Source organism: Grus americana, chromosome 4 (genome assembly GCF_028858705.1).
Source record: "Grus americana isolate bGruAme1 chromosome 4, bGruAme1.mat, whole genome shotgun sequence".
Classification (NCBI taxonomy): domain Eukaryota; kingdom Metazoa; phylum Chordata; class Aves; order Gruiformes; family Gruidae; genus Grus; species Grus americana.
Window position 1 is genome coordinate 12,095,961 of NC_072855.1, and position 16,750 is coordinate 12,112,710.

Genomic DNA, 16,750 nt, shown 5'->3' on the forward strand with positions numbered 1-16,750 from the left:
GCTTGAAAAAGGGAGCATACAGAATGAATGAAAAACTCTGTCTCAGTAGCTTTCAGGTTGATTATAATGAGTTTATCTTCTGTCTTTCCCCACTTTCTGGTAATTATTAACAGACCAAATAGGGAAGTGGGAAATCTGTCAGTCTGCTGGAGGATCCTTGGGGACTGCTGTTGTAGTGCTGTTGCATCGGGCACATCGGCTGCCTACCTGGAGGACAAAGAGATGAGTTACAGCAAGTTTCCTTTACCCTTCCCCGCTGCTAAGTGAAACTCACAACTGGAATTGGCCTAATCAATTTGTAAATAAGTGTTGATTACATCTGTATAGGTATAACCCTGCTAGCAGGCTGTCAGTAATTGGTCTGATGGCGTGAATTAGGTGATGGATTTGTCCTGTAATTGGAAAGAAAGTTAAATGGAGGCTTGAAAGAAGGCAATTGTAAAGCACAGCAAAAAATGTTCTTGAACTAGAGGCGCAGAGATTCTGCTGCTTTCTCAAGTGCCATACTGAATGGCACTGTATTAATACTGTATTTATTAATAAAGATATTATTATTACTATGTGTGTAGAAAACCTCCATGACACCATCTTGACCAAAGAATATCTTGTCAAAAAAAATCTTGGTTTTTAGATAATTGGTAGTAATCATAGAATGACACAGTACTGCTCCTTTATTTGCAAATGGTTAGCTAGCATTTTTGGCGCTTTTTATTCTTTTAGTTAAGAGGAAGAATTGATAACAAATGCAGGTATGCCTTGCAAACTTACATTTTCTTAAGAAAAGAAGATGAAGAAAGGCCATTTTTATTGTGAATACCAGGGCCAAAGGACAAGAGGCAATCACCCCTTTCAGCTGTTTCTCCACTCCAGAGAACCTGTTGCTCTGCTCTTCCCGTTGGCATTAGTAGTTGGTGGGTTTCGCCTTTCCCTTGGTGGTTCTTCTCTGTCCTCAGGTCGGTACCTGTGTTTGCCAGGAGTTCCCAGGTGTTTATATGCAGAGGTTTTTGATTGTTTTACAAACCTTCCTCTAAAAGAGATGGCCCTTTCTCCCAACTGTAAAGTTTTGATAGGAGTCTACATTAAAGACATAGTTGGCACGTGTATTTAATATTTGATTATATCCAGAACTTGCATAATCAGAATCTGGAAATAAGAGTTTGTAACACTGTGGGAATACCTATTCAGAAAGAGACTTTCTTCTTCCATTGCCTAATTTTAAGGCTTAGAGATTAAAGATGTTTCATTTTTATTATACAATGCCACATATTGTTAATTCTTGCCCAAGAGCAGTGCTGAAGCCCTTATATATATCTTTGCTTTGAATAAAATAAATTTGCACATTGTTTCATACACAATGTTCTCACTAAGTGATTTTGTTTGGGAATTACTAACTTTCTTCTGATTCAACTTGCATTGCTATTAGCAGTAGCATTTCAGCAAACAAAAGCTGGCATTGTATAGACATACAAATGATGATCCTTCTTCCAAAAAGTTTGTGGTTTTACCTGCCAAACCCACCAATATAAATATCTATGAAAGTCTTTGACTCTATACATAGGAGTACTTCAGTTGACTTCAGTACAGCTGAAATACTGTGCTAATATTTTTCATTCTTTGCTGATGTTCATAGTAGTACACACTCTACTAGTATGAGCATCCAAAATACGAAAGACTGTTAATGGATTCTTGTCTGCAGAGGAAAATTAAAGAAAGAGGCTAGAAAAAGACTAAATAGCCAATAATTGGGATAATTCACAATTAAAATTTCATAATTATGTAGAGGTACTTGAAGGGGGAAAATAGCGCAAAAAGGAAGAAAATGGTACAGTGCATTGCTGAAGTAATGGATTGACACTTGCTACTGAAGTGTTACCAGCCTCCCCAGATTGTTAGAAAAATCTAACTTCAAAAAAACATTGTATTTATTTAAAATTATTATACACAATTCTCAAATAATTTTGTGTGGGTTAGAAAGCTATATTTTTCTTTTTCTAATGAAGGATAAGATTTTCACACGTTTACAGGGTTCCCATGCTGGAAATACAAGAAGCATTGATGAGGAGGATCGGGAGAGCTGGCAGCTGAGTGACAATGAGATATAGAAGATTCTGACATGGTTTGCATAGGAAATAAACTCACAATCCCCACAAGAATTTTAAACAAGCACAGAAAATAGAGTGAGCAGTTACATGCTCAGGTTTGGATTTATCTCATCTGACCTTAGATATCTCAATGTTAGGTGTCTAGCCTGAGCTAGTCCAACATTGATTGGAATGGAGACTCTTCCAGAGGACGTTCTGTGCCAACCTTTGGTGGACTTCATGGTGAGAAGTTTTTGTCTCTTTTATGATAGTGGGAACCTGCTATAACTACTTTCCTAATTTTGGGATGTCTGGAGTTAGGTGAGATGAGTCCCACCCTAGCAAACAAGGGAAGACTGAAGTTTTACCTCATCTCTGTATTTATATAAAGCTCATGTTTTCAGAGAGTGAAGAACTGAAAATTTGTTCCTTTGACGATTACAATTGCTGTTGGAAAAGATGCCACGTTAGCCTTCCTCACAGAGCTTTGGAAATATAAAGCTGTCTAGAAGCATTGTCGTTATGAACTCAGTGATACAATGCATGGTATTAAAACCTGTCTGCCTTGGGTTGTCAGCGTGGTGTCAGACGGTGAAACTGTGACATGATGGGGGTCACCAGGCTGTATGGCTTGGGGCATAAGTGCGTGTCATTCCCATCTTCCAGACTGAATTTCAGACCAGACTTTTCAACTCTGTTTCAGCTCAGTTTTAGAAGAGGGATTAAAATTGAGGTAGCGCTGGAATTTCTAATGCTTAGTGATACAGGAAAGTCTTACTGATAGAGTAGCTTGAAGAGATGGGACTGATTTGTGATTGACAGTATGAAAAATGTTGTTAGAGTGACTGAGTTTGGAGCTAGGTCAAATTAAGGGTTTCTGCAAGTCACAGTGGCTAATTTAGAGATTTATGCTTTTGGCACCTAATATCTCACTGGCTTGTGTAAGCAAGTTGGTTAATCAGCAGAGAGAAGCACTTCCAGAAGATGTCTCATTTTACACAGCCCCAATGACAGTTGTAGCTAAATGTATTGCAAATGTAAGGATTGGATTGCATTAAGGAATTGCTCCTAGTTCTCTGCTTATTTAACGTGTTAGCCCTTACTGTGTCCTTTTTCTAGCTCTTATGTAAGAAACTATATTGCTGAGATAATTCAGTTGCATCCTATCATTTTTCAGACCCTGAGGATTTCATCAGTCTTTTCATGGAGTTGGACATCATGCTTTGAATATGAAATTGATACTCACTTCTTCCAGCTTGATCACATTAACTTCATTAGACTGTGTTTTTCTTAGGTAGCTTACTTAGTGCTACATTCATATCCATGTTTTAAGAGACTACCCAGAAAAGCAAAATAACTTTTTGAAATTCAAGCCTGTTCCTACAGAAACACTGTTAAAAACAAAAGATTTTGAAGTACAGATACTGCTAGTACTTAGCAGTGCAGAAAAACAAGTCATACTAGAGCAACTGTTGATTTAATTCCTTACAAAGCAGAATTGTCCTTTTTTAATTTGATGAAAGCAAGGCTGTCCCTCTAAATGACAGAGAGAAATGGGTTGTCATAGAAAGGGTATTTACCATCTGAGTCATCATTTACTTTATGAGTATTTGGAGTGGGAGGAGAATTATCTTTGCTTATATTCCGTTTTAGAAATAAACACTGGAAATGTGCTGTGGTAGCATGGATCACTTGTTCTTTCTGTGTGTCGCATTAAATTAAAGTTGGGCTTCTCTCTCATTAAAACCAATATTTTTGTGTGATGCTTTGGGAGTAGAGCAGAGCCAAATTGTGCCCTGATGCTCCTTTGGTATACGGTCTGCAGTGGGGAAGAGTAGAAAGAGCTCCCGTGTTGTCACAACCCCGCAAACCAGTAAGGGAGACTCACCGCCTTCTGCTCCATGGGGAGTCCCAGAGCTGGTGGAAGGAACACGTGAAGAAACTGTGTGCCCAGGAGAAGGGAGATGTCCAGGAGAAGGATCGAAGGTGAGGAAAGGAGGATTCAAGGTGGGTCAGGGAGGCACATTTGTGGGAAAATGGAGAGAAATTAGGGATAAACGGGACTGGTTACAGGTAAGGTGGCTACTGGGCAGTGTACCTTCTCTGGCCAAGCCCAGCATCTGATGGCCACAGTCTGTTCTGTCTTCTTAAATTGTGTGTGTGGGTTTGGTGGGGGGGGGGGGTGTACTTACTGGGGACTGGCACCCAGCCTCCTTGCTGGCTGCGTATGGGAGGCATCCCTGCATCCCATGGTCCCCAGGTTTGGCTATGCATAATTTATCCTGCTTCTACATAATGCCAACTGGCTGAACAGCAGTCATCAATGTATAGACAAAACCATATACAAGCAGTCATCCCTTGTGCGGAAGTGGAAGGGAGCTTGAGTGGTTAAGGAGGAATAACTGTGAAAACAAACAGCCTCGGAGCCACACATACAGCAAGAAGGGGATGTGGTAAAACATGTAGTGTCACGAGCTGAGTCCATGAACAAGGATGGCTGCGTCAATGATGGCCCAACAGACTGAGTCTCACTTCAGTGGCATATAGGTCAAGGAATAGCATCCTACATAATTGTCGTCTTAGTAGGTTGTTATTAAAGACTTGAATCGGTAGGATTATTGGCAATTGGAGCAGCCTGCAGCCAGATGAAACTCCCTGTTTCCTTCCCTTGTGTAGAGGAGGAGTGACCTACATCTGCCCAGTGGGGCGTGCAGTGGGGCTGCCAGCCTCCACATCGCAGCAACTTGCTAGGCTTTTCTGGGACGAGGTAACGGCTTCTCTTGAGACAGAAGGTGATAAAGATTTTTCTAATGCTCTTGCAAAGGTAGCTGGTGTTCATCAGGTCTTCGCTACAATTTTAGATTAATTGTATTTTTTCCTCGGAATGTGAGGACTTACCAGGTTGAGTCCCAGTGAAACTAAAAGCCAATTTAGATTAAGAAAGTACCTCAAAATGGTTTCTTTTGCTTTCTCTTGTTTTGAACTTGAAAAGTGTTCCTTGGTGCTTTCCTCCAACTGTATTTTAGTTTCTCCCCTTGGTGAACAGAAATGAATGTCTGAATCACACTTTTCATCATGTGGGGCTATATTTATTCACAGAATCATAGAACAACTCAGGTTGGAAGAAACCTCGAAAGATGACCTGGTCCAGTCTTTTGTTGGAAAGGGAGCCTAGATGAGATTATCTAGCACCCTTTCCAGTTGCGTCTTGAAAACCTCCAGCAATGGGGACTCCATCACATCCCTGGGGAGGTTGTTCCAGGGCATGATTGTTCTCACTGTGAGAAATTTCTTTCTTAGGTCAAGATGAAACCTCTTTGGTGCAACTTGCACCCAGTGTCCCTCATCTTCTCTGCGTGGCTTCTTGTGAAGAGAGAGCTTCTGTCCTGTTTGTAGCCACTCTTTAAATACTTCAGTACTGTGATGAGATCCACCCTGAGCCTGCTCTTCTTCCTTCTATTCCAGTGAGCTGGACTAAGTAGATACAGGCAATGTGAAGACTGTGGCAACGCCTGTTTGTGTTCACCGCAGCCTCACCCTGACATAGCACTGGGACCAGACCTTGGCCACCAGTTCCCCTCTCCTCCTCTGGACTAAGGTCACCATGCAAAAGCAACCTGGGTACAGAGGCTGGATGGGGACTAGCGGGCTCCAGCATCTCCAGACCGCACGTATCCCACTCTCGTTCCCTCGGCACAATGTACATACTTGTGTTTCAACCCTGTTGACATCAGGGGAGTGAGGCTAACGTGGGATTTGGCATTGCATTTTCATCCATCCTTCACTGAATTGCATTTATGAACATTACCTGGGAAAAATGGGGTGTGATATCTTCCTTTTATAAATAAGACATGATTTTATCAGATGGTGTTGCTTCTTCCCCTTCTATCTGCAAAAGGTGAATATAAAGCTTCAGACCAAAATATTCAGTTTGGCATAAAACTCATTCATTGTCTGAATAAGGTGGCAGGCTGCAAATTAAGCAACCCGAAACTTAGTCAAAAAGTGGATGGTATAGATAGCTCATAAATGTATCCATCGACAGTCGGACCGTTAGTTGCAGGACTGTGCCAGTAGTAGTACAGTGGCTCTGGGGTGCTGAGTTTGTGTGAATAGAACACATTTTTCCTATGAATGCGGTGTCGTAAGATAAGTGATTGCAGAAACTGTGTAGCCTGCATGTGAAAAGCAAGGCAACGTGCTGATGTACCTGATGGGGATGAAGCGCAGTTAGATTTGTATCTAAGAAGAAATTCTTATGCTCTGACAAGTTCACCAAAGTTAACTGATTTGCACCTGTTTAAAGTACTGTGACTTTAGCACCAGCACTTCAATAATGTCAGTGCCTATATATATTTGAAGTAACTGTATGCTTGCAATAAACTAGCGGCTAATTCCCTCTTAATGCCAAATTACACGGAGCAAATAAAAACAGGAGTGCAGTTTTATATTTCAGAGTAATTATTTAAGACATTTTTATATGCTGTAGAATACAACATAAAAAAAGAAAGAACCTTTGGAAAGGTCCTTAAATTATGGTTTGTAATCCTTTTAGAAACACAATTTCATACCATGTTAGTGGCAAGTTAGTAAATTATAATTTAAGTAATGATTGGAGGTGCTCCACTGTGGCTTGGCTAGCAAAATGAACTATTGGTTTCTACATTATTTTATCTTGCTTTTGCTTTTTGGTGTTGCTATAACAAGTAGGCATTGTTGTTATTACGCTGTTTGTACCAGGGAATGGAAAGAGAGATGAGCCGTGGAAATTGCTTCTAAACTGTTTTTTCCCCGTTCCAAACATTTGCTCATTTCCGAGCCAGGGAATGTGCTCGTTCCCCTCCTCCATTCGATGACACAGATGGAGCAAATACCAGCGTGAAGAGTGATGCCAAACAGGGGTGCAGCCGGGTCGGTGCTACAGACCGGGGAGGGGGGGGCGGAATTAGCACCAAAATGCCGGTTTCTGACCAAGGGTCGCAGTTCTCCATAGCTTAATGCCCTAAAGATGAGGGCACTGGCAGGAATACGGCTTGAGTCACTGGTAGAGGTGCTAGAAGAGATCATCGGGTAGCCAGGGAGCTGCAGAGCAGTAATGGACATCGAGCCCAGTGGTTATTTTAATTGATTCTTAGAATTTCAAAGCTACTTATGCTGGAACTGAGCAATAAAGAATATCAATTAATTTAGACATACTCCAAGAAAAAAAAAATCTTTCTGCTTTGTTTCTTGGTATTAAAGTGAGCTCAGAGACATAATTTAATTTCAGATGTTACTGATCAGAAATTGTAACCTTAGGCAAACAGGGGAATGGCTGAACTCTGTGGTAGTGATGAATAAATTGCTAAAATCAAAACTTGGCTGAACTGAGGTCAGAAATTAATGCTCTTGAAAGCCTTCCACCCAGATCAGCACTAGTTTTACTAGTGGGCTTTACTGGGGACAGGGTGAAGTCCAACAGCATCACATTTCTGATGATGATTTCTTTCTTATCTTCTTTTTTTACTTTCAAAACAGCACTTCACGTTGTTGACAAATTCCTCAGTGATCATCAACCAAAATGAATGTATTTAAGTAGGCTTTGGATCTGACCCGCTGCTTTGCAGCGACATCCCTTTATAGAGAACGGGATTTGGAAAGCCGGCAGAGAAATACTCTCTGGCATGGTCGCTGTGGGCTAAATGGAAGGATTAAAGGGCTGGGAGTCGGGCGCGGGCGCACGGGATGTGGCGAGCGGCAGATGAGGATGTGGCTGAAATCCCCTCTGCCCTCTGGGGCAGGTTTCTTGTTCAGGGCTTGACGCTTGGCATTCTCAGTCTGGATCCTGTCCCTGATTTCAGTGTCTCTCTCCTCACCTTTGAGAACCAGAACAGAGCTGTCTGTGCAAAGGCTGGGGTCAGGTGCGCAGCCGCTCAAGCCCACGAGTAAGTGGAAATTTGCAGCTGTGGTTCCCTATAGGATCTGTTGGGGTTAAACTCACCTTGCCAGTTTTCCAGAGTGCCCTAATCAGGAGGCTGTAGCCAATTTTTTTGCAAAGAGTGGTTTCTGCGTGTGTGTTTGGCCGTGCACGCCTGTCCTGGTGGTGCCACGCATCAGAGACGGGCTGAGCTGCACAGCCTTGCAGCAAGGCAGCCCGGGCTCGGGGGCAGGGGGGGCAGGAAGTGTCCCCCGGGTTTCGTCCAACAAATATGCCGAGAACCCAACAAAGTCTCTATAGTCATGTTTTCTTGGGAAGCAAGGAAGGTAGCTCTTCAAATGGAAAATCCTTAGATCTGCTGGGTGACACTGAGTAAAAGCACTCAGTACCCCACATTTGCACAAAGGATTTAAGCTCCAAACAGGTACATATAGCTGCTTTAACATCCACTACATATGGACAAGGGGGAAGCTGAAGGCACTTTCTTGCAGTCCTCCGTGGACGGCTGGGAAATGGGAAGTGAAAAATCGGCGCTCTCTGCCTTTGGACGTGCCGAGGAGCAGGCGTGAGAAGGCTGCTAAGGGGGCTTTTGGACTTGCGGCTTAAAATGAATGGCATTTCAGGCACAGGAGTCTTTCCTTAGACCTAGTCCCAGGCTTCGTAACTCTCAAAATCTTCCATTTTTTCAGGATTTTTGTGTGCGTTCATTGCTTTTGCTTTTTCTTTATAAGACGCCTCCAAAGATAAATTTCTGGATTCTAATTACAACACATGAGAGAGCAGGTTGAATCTTTTTTCCAAATAGCACCCAACCCACATTATCATTTGATAATCTTGCACGAGGGGTAGCTTGTGATTGCAGAATTATGGGAATGTCTGTGTAACTTTCCAGAAGAGAGTGAAGCACCAAAGATCCTTGAAGTCTACCTAATTATTTAGTTGATACTTCAGCTTATTCTCCATTGAAGCACTCAAAATTTCTATTGATTAAAAATACAGACCATTTAAATGGTAATTGTGTAAGTAAAACTGAAAAATTAACATTTAGTGATCTCTTTGTCTCTTTGTGTGCGTGTAGCTTCAGCCCACACAGAAAAACCCATCTTTAAAAACCTGTTCTGTGCATTAACTTGCTCCCAGAAGAAATACCCCAAAATGATCTTCATGTCTTTGCAATGCCTGTCATCTCTCTTGTACCATTTGTGATCCCCTGAATGTCAAATTAATATTGTAGTTTAATTCCTCCCGTATTAAAGGATATAAATTAGCTTTTCTAACTTCCGTGCCTACTACGTACAATTTTTGACCACACCAATGGAGGTTTATTGCCTCGTTCTGCTTCTTCAATTTCCCTCCCATAAAATGTCGGGCTCGGATTCTGGGTTTTATCTCGGCAGTTCGTGTTACGGTGCCATTTCTATTGCAGCCGGGATGCCTTCCCTTAGTACGATACATCCCATTATCCTGTTCGCTTTCCCAGCTTACCACCAGGTTTTCAGCAGACGGTTTAAGTTTCCCTCTCGTGCTCTCAAGTCCTTTCTCCGATTAATCCCTTGTAGCACCCGACCTTTTAGAAACTAATACCTTTTGTTAATTGCTTGCCTTATTTTTATTACATGGCAGTTTTTTCTGCACTAAATGGTAGCCTATGACCTCTACTTCAGCAGATCTTTTCTTATCTGACATCTACTCCGTTTGTTGCCGGCCATTCCTATCAGTTTCATAAGGTCTGCAGGTTCCTTGTGCAGCAGGATCATTTCGGAAGGTGTGTGACCTGCGGTGCCATCACCTTCACTGCTAACCAGACCGTACCCCTTTACCTTCTGACCCGTGACACTTTGCAAAACACTTTCTGGATGTGCTGGTACTCTCGTCACCTCACAATGAGACAGGGTTTTTTATTTTTCAGTCCTCTAAGGATTTTCTTGCACCCTATTTGTGGGTTTGATATACCACTTTTTGCCGTTATAAAATCTCCACTAAAGGCTTTGCAGGCTCTATGTTTGATTTCTGTTCTCTGTTTCATGTGTGCAGTTTTCTGAAGAATACTAGATGGTGCTTTTATTCTAGTTGGAGGAGTAAAAAGCGCTAACACCCTTCAGTCTGGGTCTAGATCTGCGGTAGAGAGGTCCTCCTGGGAGAAAGGAGCTGGGAGTGGGAGAAGTTCTGGTTTCCTTCATTCGACTTGCTGGCCAGCAGACAAGTGCTGTCATCACAAATTTCAGGGCTGAAGGAAGCTTTTTATTCTGAAGAGATAGCAGGGAGCAGAGAAGGACTCATGACCCAGTTACCTCTGGAGCAAACACAGCTGCCTCCTCGCCGTTATGCAGAGCTCAGAGTGGATTCTCAGCCTGATTTACATTTTAAGTTTTCCTGCTTCATAAATATGCAGCATTGTCGGTGTCTTACACTTCAGTGCCTTGTACTACAGGACCCCACAAATCGTTATTTTTCTCTGACTTGCTTGTGTGAGTGTTTCAATTAAAGAGGACCATGTATCCAGCTCATTGTCGCTCAGGTGATGAGAAATGTTTTCTCATGCGTGGACTTGAGGATGGAGGTGTTGGTGAGCCAGAAGTTTAAATTCAGGCTGTTTCTGAGCAGGACAGGTTTTGGTGGGGTGCGACTGGTCACCAAGGGATGGTTGGGTGACTCTAAGTCCATTCCCAGCAGGGATGGGATGGACGCAAGACAGGCTGGGCAGAAAGTTGGAAGACACGGATTTAGTTGTAGAGATGCCATTTATCCAACTTTATCTTGTTAAAAATTTACCCTTTCACTGTTCATTTTCACTTCCACCATGGGTTTGTCCTGTTTATTTGGATCATAAGTGCTTGAGGGCAAGGACCGTTCAGCAGTAATGCCAACTTTGAACACAACCACTAACGAATACATCAGTTCAATTAATAAATGATGATAATTAAAAAGAAACATCTGTTTCTTAATTTTATTTTTGTCCTAGTGATAAAGCATTGCCTAAATCTCTATTGTTACATACAGAGGTATACTTAATTTTATTGCATTTTCGTTTGTTTGTTTGTGTTCATATTATCCTCAATAGAAAATCCAAATAAAGGCTAACCTGGATCAAAACCACTGTAAGGCAAAAAGAACGGGAAGCAGCAGTACAGCCAGCTTTTGCGACTTAGAGGGAAAGATACCTTAAAGCATACTGAGAAAAATCTGTGAAATATGATGATTGCTTGTATTTTCCAGCATTTTCAAAGTAAAATTCATTAATTACAGATTGTTTATGAAAAGTAAATTTCTTAACCTCTATTGAGACTGGACTCTATAGTCTCCATAAGAGTTACTTTATGCCAGCAAGTACATGCATGTAGTATATTGCAAAGTCCCTGGCTCTCAGGTGTTGTTTTAGCTCTGATTTTTAAAAAAATATTTATTAGAAAGTACTTCATATTTTATAGCGAAGAAAAACTTCTACGTTCTTCCATATTTAATAAAATAAATGTTTCTAAACGTTTTCAAAGACAGGCTATAGAAAAAGCACAAACTGGGTCTAGTGAGGTGCTGTGAGCATGGGAGAAAGGAGCAGGATTAGACCGTATACCATCGCCTTCAGTTACTATTGACATTCACTTTTAGTGGGAAGAGAGATGCGAGTATGGGAAAAAAACATGAATTAATTAGGAATGGATCTGAAATCTTTTAAAATGCCATTTACAACCGATGGTACCATAGGCTATAAAGAGTTTGCAGCCAGCTGATCCATTTCAGCGTGGCCTAAATTCGTTGCTAAGCTGTCTGGCTGCTGCTCACAGAGGCATCAGGGAAGGCATTGACCTCGGTAACGTCACCTCGGTGAAAGGAAACCTGAAACAGGGTGGGCAAGGGAGGGCATTGCTGTGGCTACCAGAACTTCGCTTGAAGTTGTAGAGGAGCCAAGTGCCTCATCCTTTTCTGTAGCAAGGGCAGTGTGCTGCTATTACCTGTAAAAGAGGGGAGTTACAGGCGTTTGCCTTGTGCTGATTTAAGAAATCAGGTTAAAGCTATTCTGCTTTCTAGATCATTTGCAGCAGGAGTGCCGGCAGGCGGTGTCTGAGCTGTCTCGCCTGTGTCGCTGCTGCTGTCGCTGCTCCTGTCACTGCTGCTGTCACTGCCGTCTCTTGTTGCACTCCCTGAATCAGCCCATCACACTAATGAAGTGCAATAGTCTCGTTACTTTGTGCCCGTGAAGCCCATGAGTAGTGGTGGAGCTTCACAGAAACACCATCAAAACCCTCTGAGGTCTTTGAGAGTGGTTTTTCCTTGGCTGTAGCCAAGCGGTGAGACCGCAGGGGAGGCTCGGGGATTACACCTAGAATTGTAAATACGAATTAGTACACTATGTGATTGCATTATGATCATATAATGTCAAAATGTGAGTTATATAGCATTTAGCCTTGAAAAGGAGAAAGCTTGGTGAGCAGAGGGAAAGGCTGTGTTAGAGTGAAAGCGCTTTCACTTTTCCTGCCTATTAATTTACGTTCCTTCAGAACACTGCTATTTAGCAAAGTGCCTTCTGTGTTTCCGCCAAGCTGAAGTAGCCGCTGGGAAAAACTAAGTAGGCCAAATTCTGCAGATATCTGGAGAGCTCAGCCAGGGTGGCTGGTGATGATCCAAAAGAGTGCGGGGACGGATTTGGCCTCATGCAGATAGCACAACAGGATTGAACAAAACATTGCTGTAAGGTTTTAATGCAAAAAGTTAGTTGCTGCAAGATAGCACATATATGTGAATTGTTAAAAAGAATAATTCATAGTTTTGATTCAATGTGCAGGACCTGGGATCGTCGGATCTGCTGTCCGGGTCCCAGGCCATGTCAGCCGAGGGCTACTTAAAGTTACGGACCACGTCTGCATGGCCTGGGACAGCGGTGTGCTCGCCATATGGATTTCTGCGGTCAGAGCTCCTCAGGTGTCCTTAGAGAAATGCTCATTCCTTTCCTGGTAGTCCATACGGGACAAACAAAGCAATGCTTTCCTTCTTATTTGTTACAAAATGTAAAGATACTTTCTGTAAGTAAGAAACCAAAGGGAAACATTCTGAAACTCAGGGGAGTTCTTGATTTCTGCTTTAGCTGATGGGCATTTCCGTAAGATCTACAAACCATCAGCTGTTTCTGGCTTCTCATCACGAAATATTTTCAAACTTGATCATAATTGCATATAGATGCTTTTCAAGCTTTTATGCTTTTTGTTTTCAAAAAAAAGGAATAAAGAGCCTCCACCCTCTCTTTATATAGTGGCTATAAGAATTCATCCATAGTGAGATGGTAGGAGCTTAAAAAAATTCATAAGACTTTCACTAAGCCATAAAATTTGCACTTTATTCTACATAAATAAGCCCTTTTGTCTCTTCCAAACAAAGAAAAAAAGCAGTATTTCAAGTTGCAAAAAAAAAATTTGTTTTTTGATGGAGATTGGAAGGTATTGAGATTTCTGTGAAATGATTCAGCGTTGACTGTTGAAGTCAATGGAGACTCAGCCTTCAACATACGTGCCGATTCAATCAGTTCAATAGATTTAAATATCATTCAGTGCAAAATATTCTTCAACCTGTGTAGCAGAGTTAGCTTGCTGTGCTTTTTGTTCACGGTGCTACACAAGCTGTGTTGCTTTCGCTGCCCTCCCTCCGCAGCATCAGAAGCTGCAGACCTGTTTTCACATTTGCATCCCTGATAGTTTCTGTTTGTCAAAAGAGAGAAAAAGCTGCTTCTTTGCTGCTTTGTAACCAAAGAGGCAATGGCTGGATAAAGGATGGTGAGCAATGGAGGAGGGAGAGTGTTTTGGCTTCTGTGAAGCCTGCAGGGGAAAAAAATAATCTGCATTATGAAAAAGGGAGGTGCAATCCTCTTCCTATCCCAGCACTTTACTCCAGGTTTACCCAGCTTGTTCTCCAAGCCATCAGTCCCCTTGCCGACGCCCAAGCCACGTTACTACCTTCATACAAATTCAGTCCAAAAGCATGTAAGAGCTACAGATTTTAATCCTCGCGCAATATGCGCAACATAACCGGGCAAGCAAGTATTGCTTTAAATAGCTCAACACATTGCTGTTATTCCAGTGATACGCAGTCCAACTCTGTGTGAGCAATCGGGAGAGATTTTTGGCTGCCAGGTATCTCACCAACCACCTTTGGGAGAGAGAGACATGCTTACAGCATCTCCTTCCGAAATCAGTGCTGTGTCCTCCGGCACCAGGGGGAAGGGACCGCCTGGATGGGGTGATGGCTAGAGGCGTTTCCCAGCTGCCCCAGCCTGTGTTTTTAATTTGTGGCCAGGCAGTTTGCAGGTTTTCCTTCTTTAAGCCTTTTTCCCCAGGTGCCCAGCACAACCCTGCAGTGGCTAGGGAAGGTGGCATCACCAGACGCAAAGACAGCCGTCGCTGGCACGTCCTGCGTCCGGTCCCTCCGGGACCCTGCCAGTGGTGGCCCACCCCATGGACGTGATGATATGTAGGTTTCTGCAGGACACTATTTTTACACGTCGGCGAGGTGTTGGCTCGCCTCCCGCCTGTGCGTGGGTGCTGCAGGAGTCATCTGACCCCTGGGCGCGTTGGTGTCGGAGCGCTCGGTGACGGCAGGCTGCCGCAGCTCCCCCGCCGTGCCGGCGGTGCTTCTTGCCGCTGGCCGGACACGCAGCAGCGGTGCTTCTGGTGGGGAATTAATGCGGGAATGCCGGAAGATACAGGTACAGTGTGATGACTCCACATTTCGGAGAGCCTAGAGCTGAAATGACTTGTTTTTCATCCGGAGCTGCGGTAACTAAATCACTGATACTGTCGTGAGAATAATTATTCTGTGTTTATGTGGAAATGCAGCAGAGTGGAGGAAGATGGTTAAACATTGATTTTTAAATTATGCTTCATATTATTTTAATCATATAAGTGATGATTTGGAAATTATAATGATACTGGCACTTAGCTGACAGCTCAGTTTGAAAACTTTCCTCATTTTATTTAATGTAAATTCACTTTAAACTTTCTATTAGCCTGTAATGAAAAAAAAAATACCTATTGCTTTATGCAGATATATTGGAGTGCTGTTCCTATATCCTTTCTTATTGTAATCTTGCTAAACCCGTACAAAAATAGCCTTTACGTTGCTGCAGTAACGGTTCCTAAAATGCAGCAGAGTGTTTTACTAACTGCCTTTGCATTTGGTAAATATTTAATTATAATAATGAGGGCAGGAGGTTAGCTCATGCTAGGCTTGTTTATGTGACATGAATTTTTCACTGAACATATGGTGAGATCTGGAGCTCTTGTGTGCCGAGTACTTGTGCTGTGTTTCATCTCTCATGCATGGTTGTATTACTTCACGTTCTGCTGGGTAACACCTCTCCTTTGTCTCTGATCCCATAAACTCTGTAATTAGCAGGAAAAGCAGAGGTTGCTTCAGTTGTGCTGTCTGCCTGTTGTGCTGTATCAGCTATAGATTTCTGGTTTGATCGTGATCGATAGGAAGTGCTGGAAAATGCAGCCCTTGGTGCCAAAGGAAAGGCACTGTGAAAGCTGTTGTTTATAAGTAGTAGACGCAGGTATAGAGTTCAAAAAGAAATGTGATTCTTGAACCGTGTATTTTGTATTTTTGGACTACGTGAATGAATTCAATTAAATAGAGACCTATTGACATAAAGATTTATTGAATTTGCTGAATTGCCTGTCGTATGGTATAGGAACTAAAGACAGAAGCAGTAATTGTGCTTTGCTGCAGGACCTACAGCGGAGGTCTTGGAAAGAGCAGTGAGCATTTCGGGGGAGCGGCTGGACCCGCTCGGTGTGGAAAAGCCCCGCTGGGGAAGCAAGCTCACTCCCCTGCGCTGGCGTGGGGACAGTTTGGCCCTCTGTACAGCCAGCTGGAGGGCTCGAGGGACTATGTAATGCGGACATTCAAGGCAAAACTTCTTGAGCTTTTGCTTCATCCTTATGAATTTCTGCTTTGTTGTGAGATGTATGGAAGGAAAAGGTACTGCATTATAATGACGAGGCACCATAAAGCATGCAAACACATTTAAAATAGCTTTTAACACAAGCTGCTAAATGAGAAATATGGTAAAACAGGTTACCACTAGATATTGAAGTGCAGTTGCAGAGCATCTGTTTCTACCACGTGTGCTGCTCAGGCAGATTTGGTACCTGTCCATTTGGGCAGTTGTGCTCCCTCCTGCCCTGGTGCCTGGACCACCGGGGTGCACGGCCTGGCAGGGCTGAGGCCGGGGAACTGCTCTTTCTGAGCGTGGTCAGAAGGAAGGATGGATGGATGAATGGATGGATGAATGGATGGATTAATGGGTGGGGAAAGCTCGTGGAATCCTCATTTCACAATCTCCCTTTCTCTCATCGTTTCTGTGGAAAGGAGACCATCGAGATCTCAGGGCCCCACAAGGCTCTGTAATGAATCATCAGTTTTTAGGAAAAAAACCCCAAACCCAAACCCCTTATCTAAAGTAAATTTATAGCTCACACCCATGTAGTTCTCTGAACACTGCATGTATTACCGTTATAATTACTGTGATATATTATCCTTACCCCCACGCCAGCACTCAAGTACTCCTAGTCACTGTATTTTCCACACAGACACAAGGCAGGGAGGGAGCAGGGGCCAGCTTTAGGCACTTAAAAAACAGGAATAACTCTTCACAGGGTTATTTAGAGTCACTTAAACGCTTGTTTTCTTTGCTTTCATCTGTGTGTTTTTAAATCCAACCCTGAGTGTTTTGACTGAGGCGACACAAGAAGGGTTTGCCAAA

The 16,750-nt window shown here is 42.8% G+C and overlaps 1 protein-coding gene across 14 annotated transcripts in view; it reads left to right on the top strand.

The window, feature by feature from the left end:
- The window catches only part of ABLIM2 (actin binding LIM protein family member 2), a 144,467-nt gene that overhangs the window by 17,305 nt on the left and 110,412 nt on the right, over positions 1–16,750 (top strand). Inside the window, exon 1 of one of the 14 annotated variants that reach the window (XM_054824036.1) lies at positions 14,561–14,689. The exons of the other annotated variants lie outside the window; for them this stretch is intronic. Within the exon in view, the coding sequence (XP_054680011.1) occupies positions 14,674–14,689 (16 nt within the window). The 5' untranslated portion in view covers positions 14,561–14,673. Of the gene's footprint in view, positions 1–14,560; positions 14,690–16,750 lie in introns of those variants that run through there. 14 annotated transcript variants of the gene reach the window in all.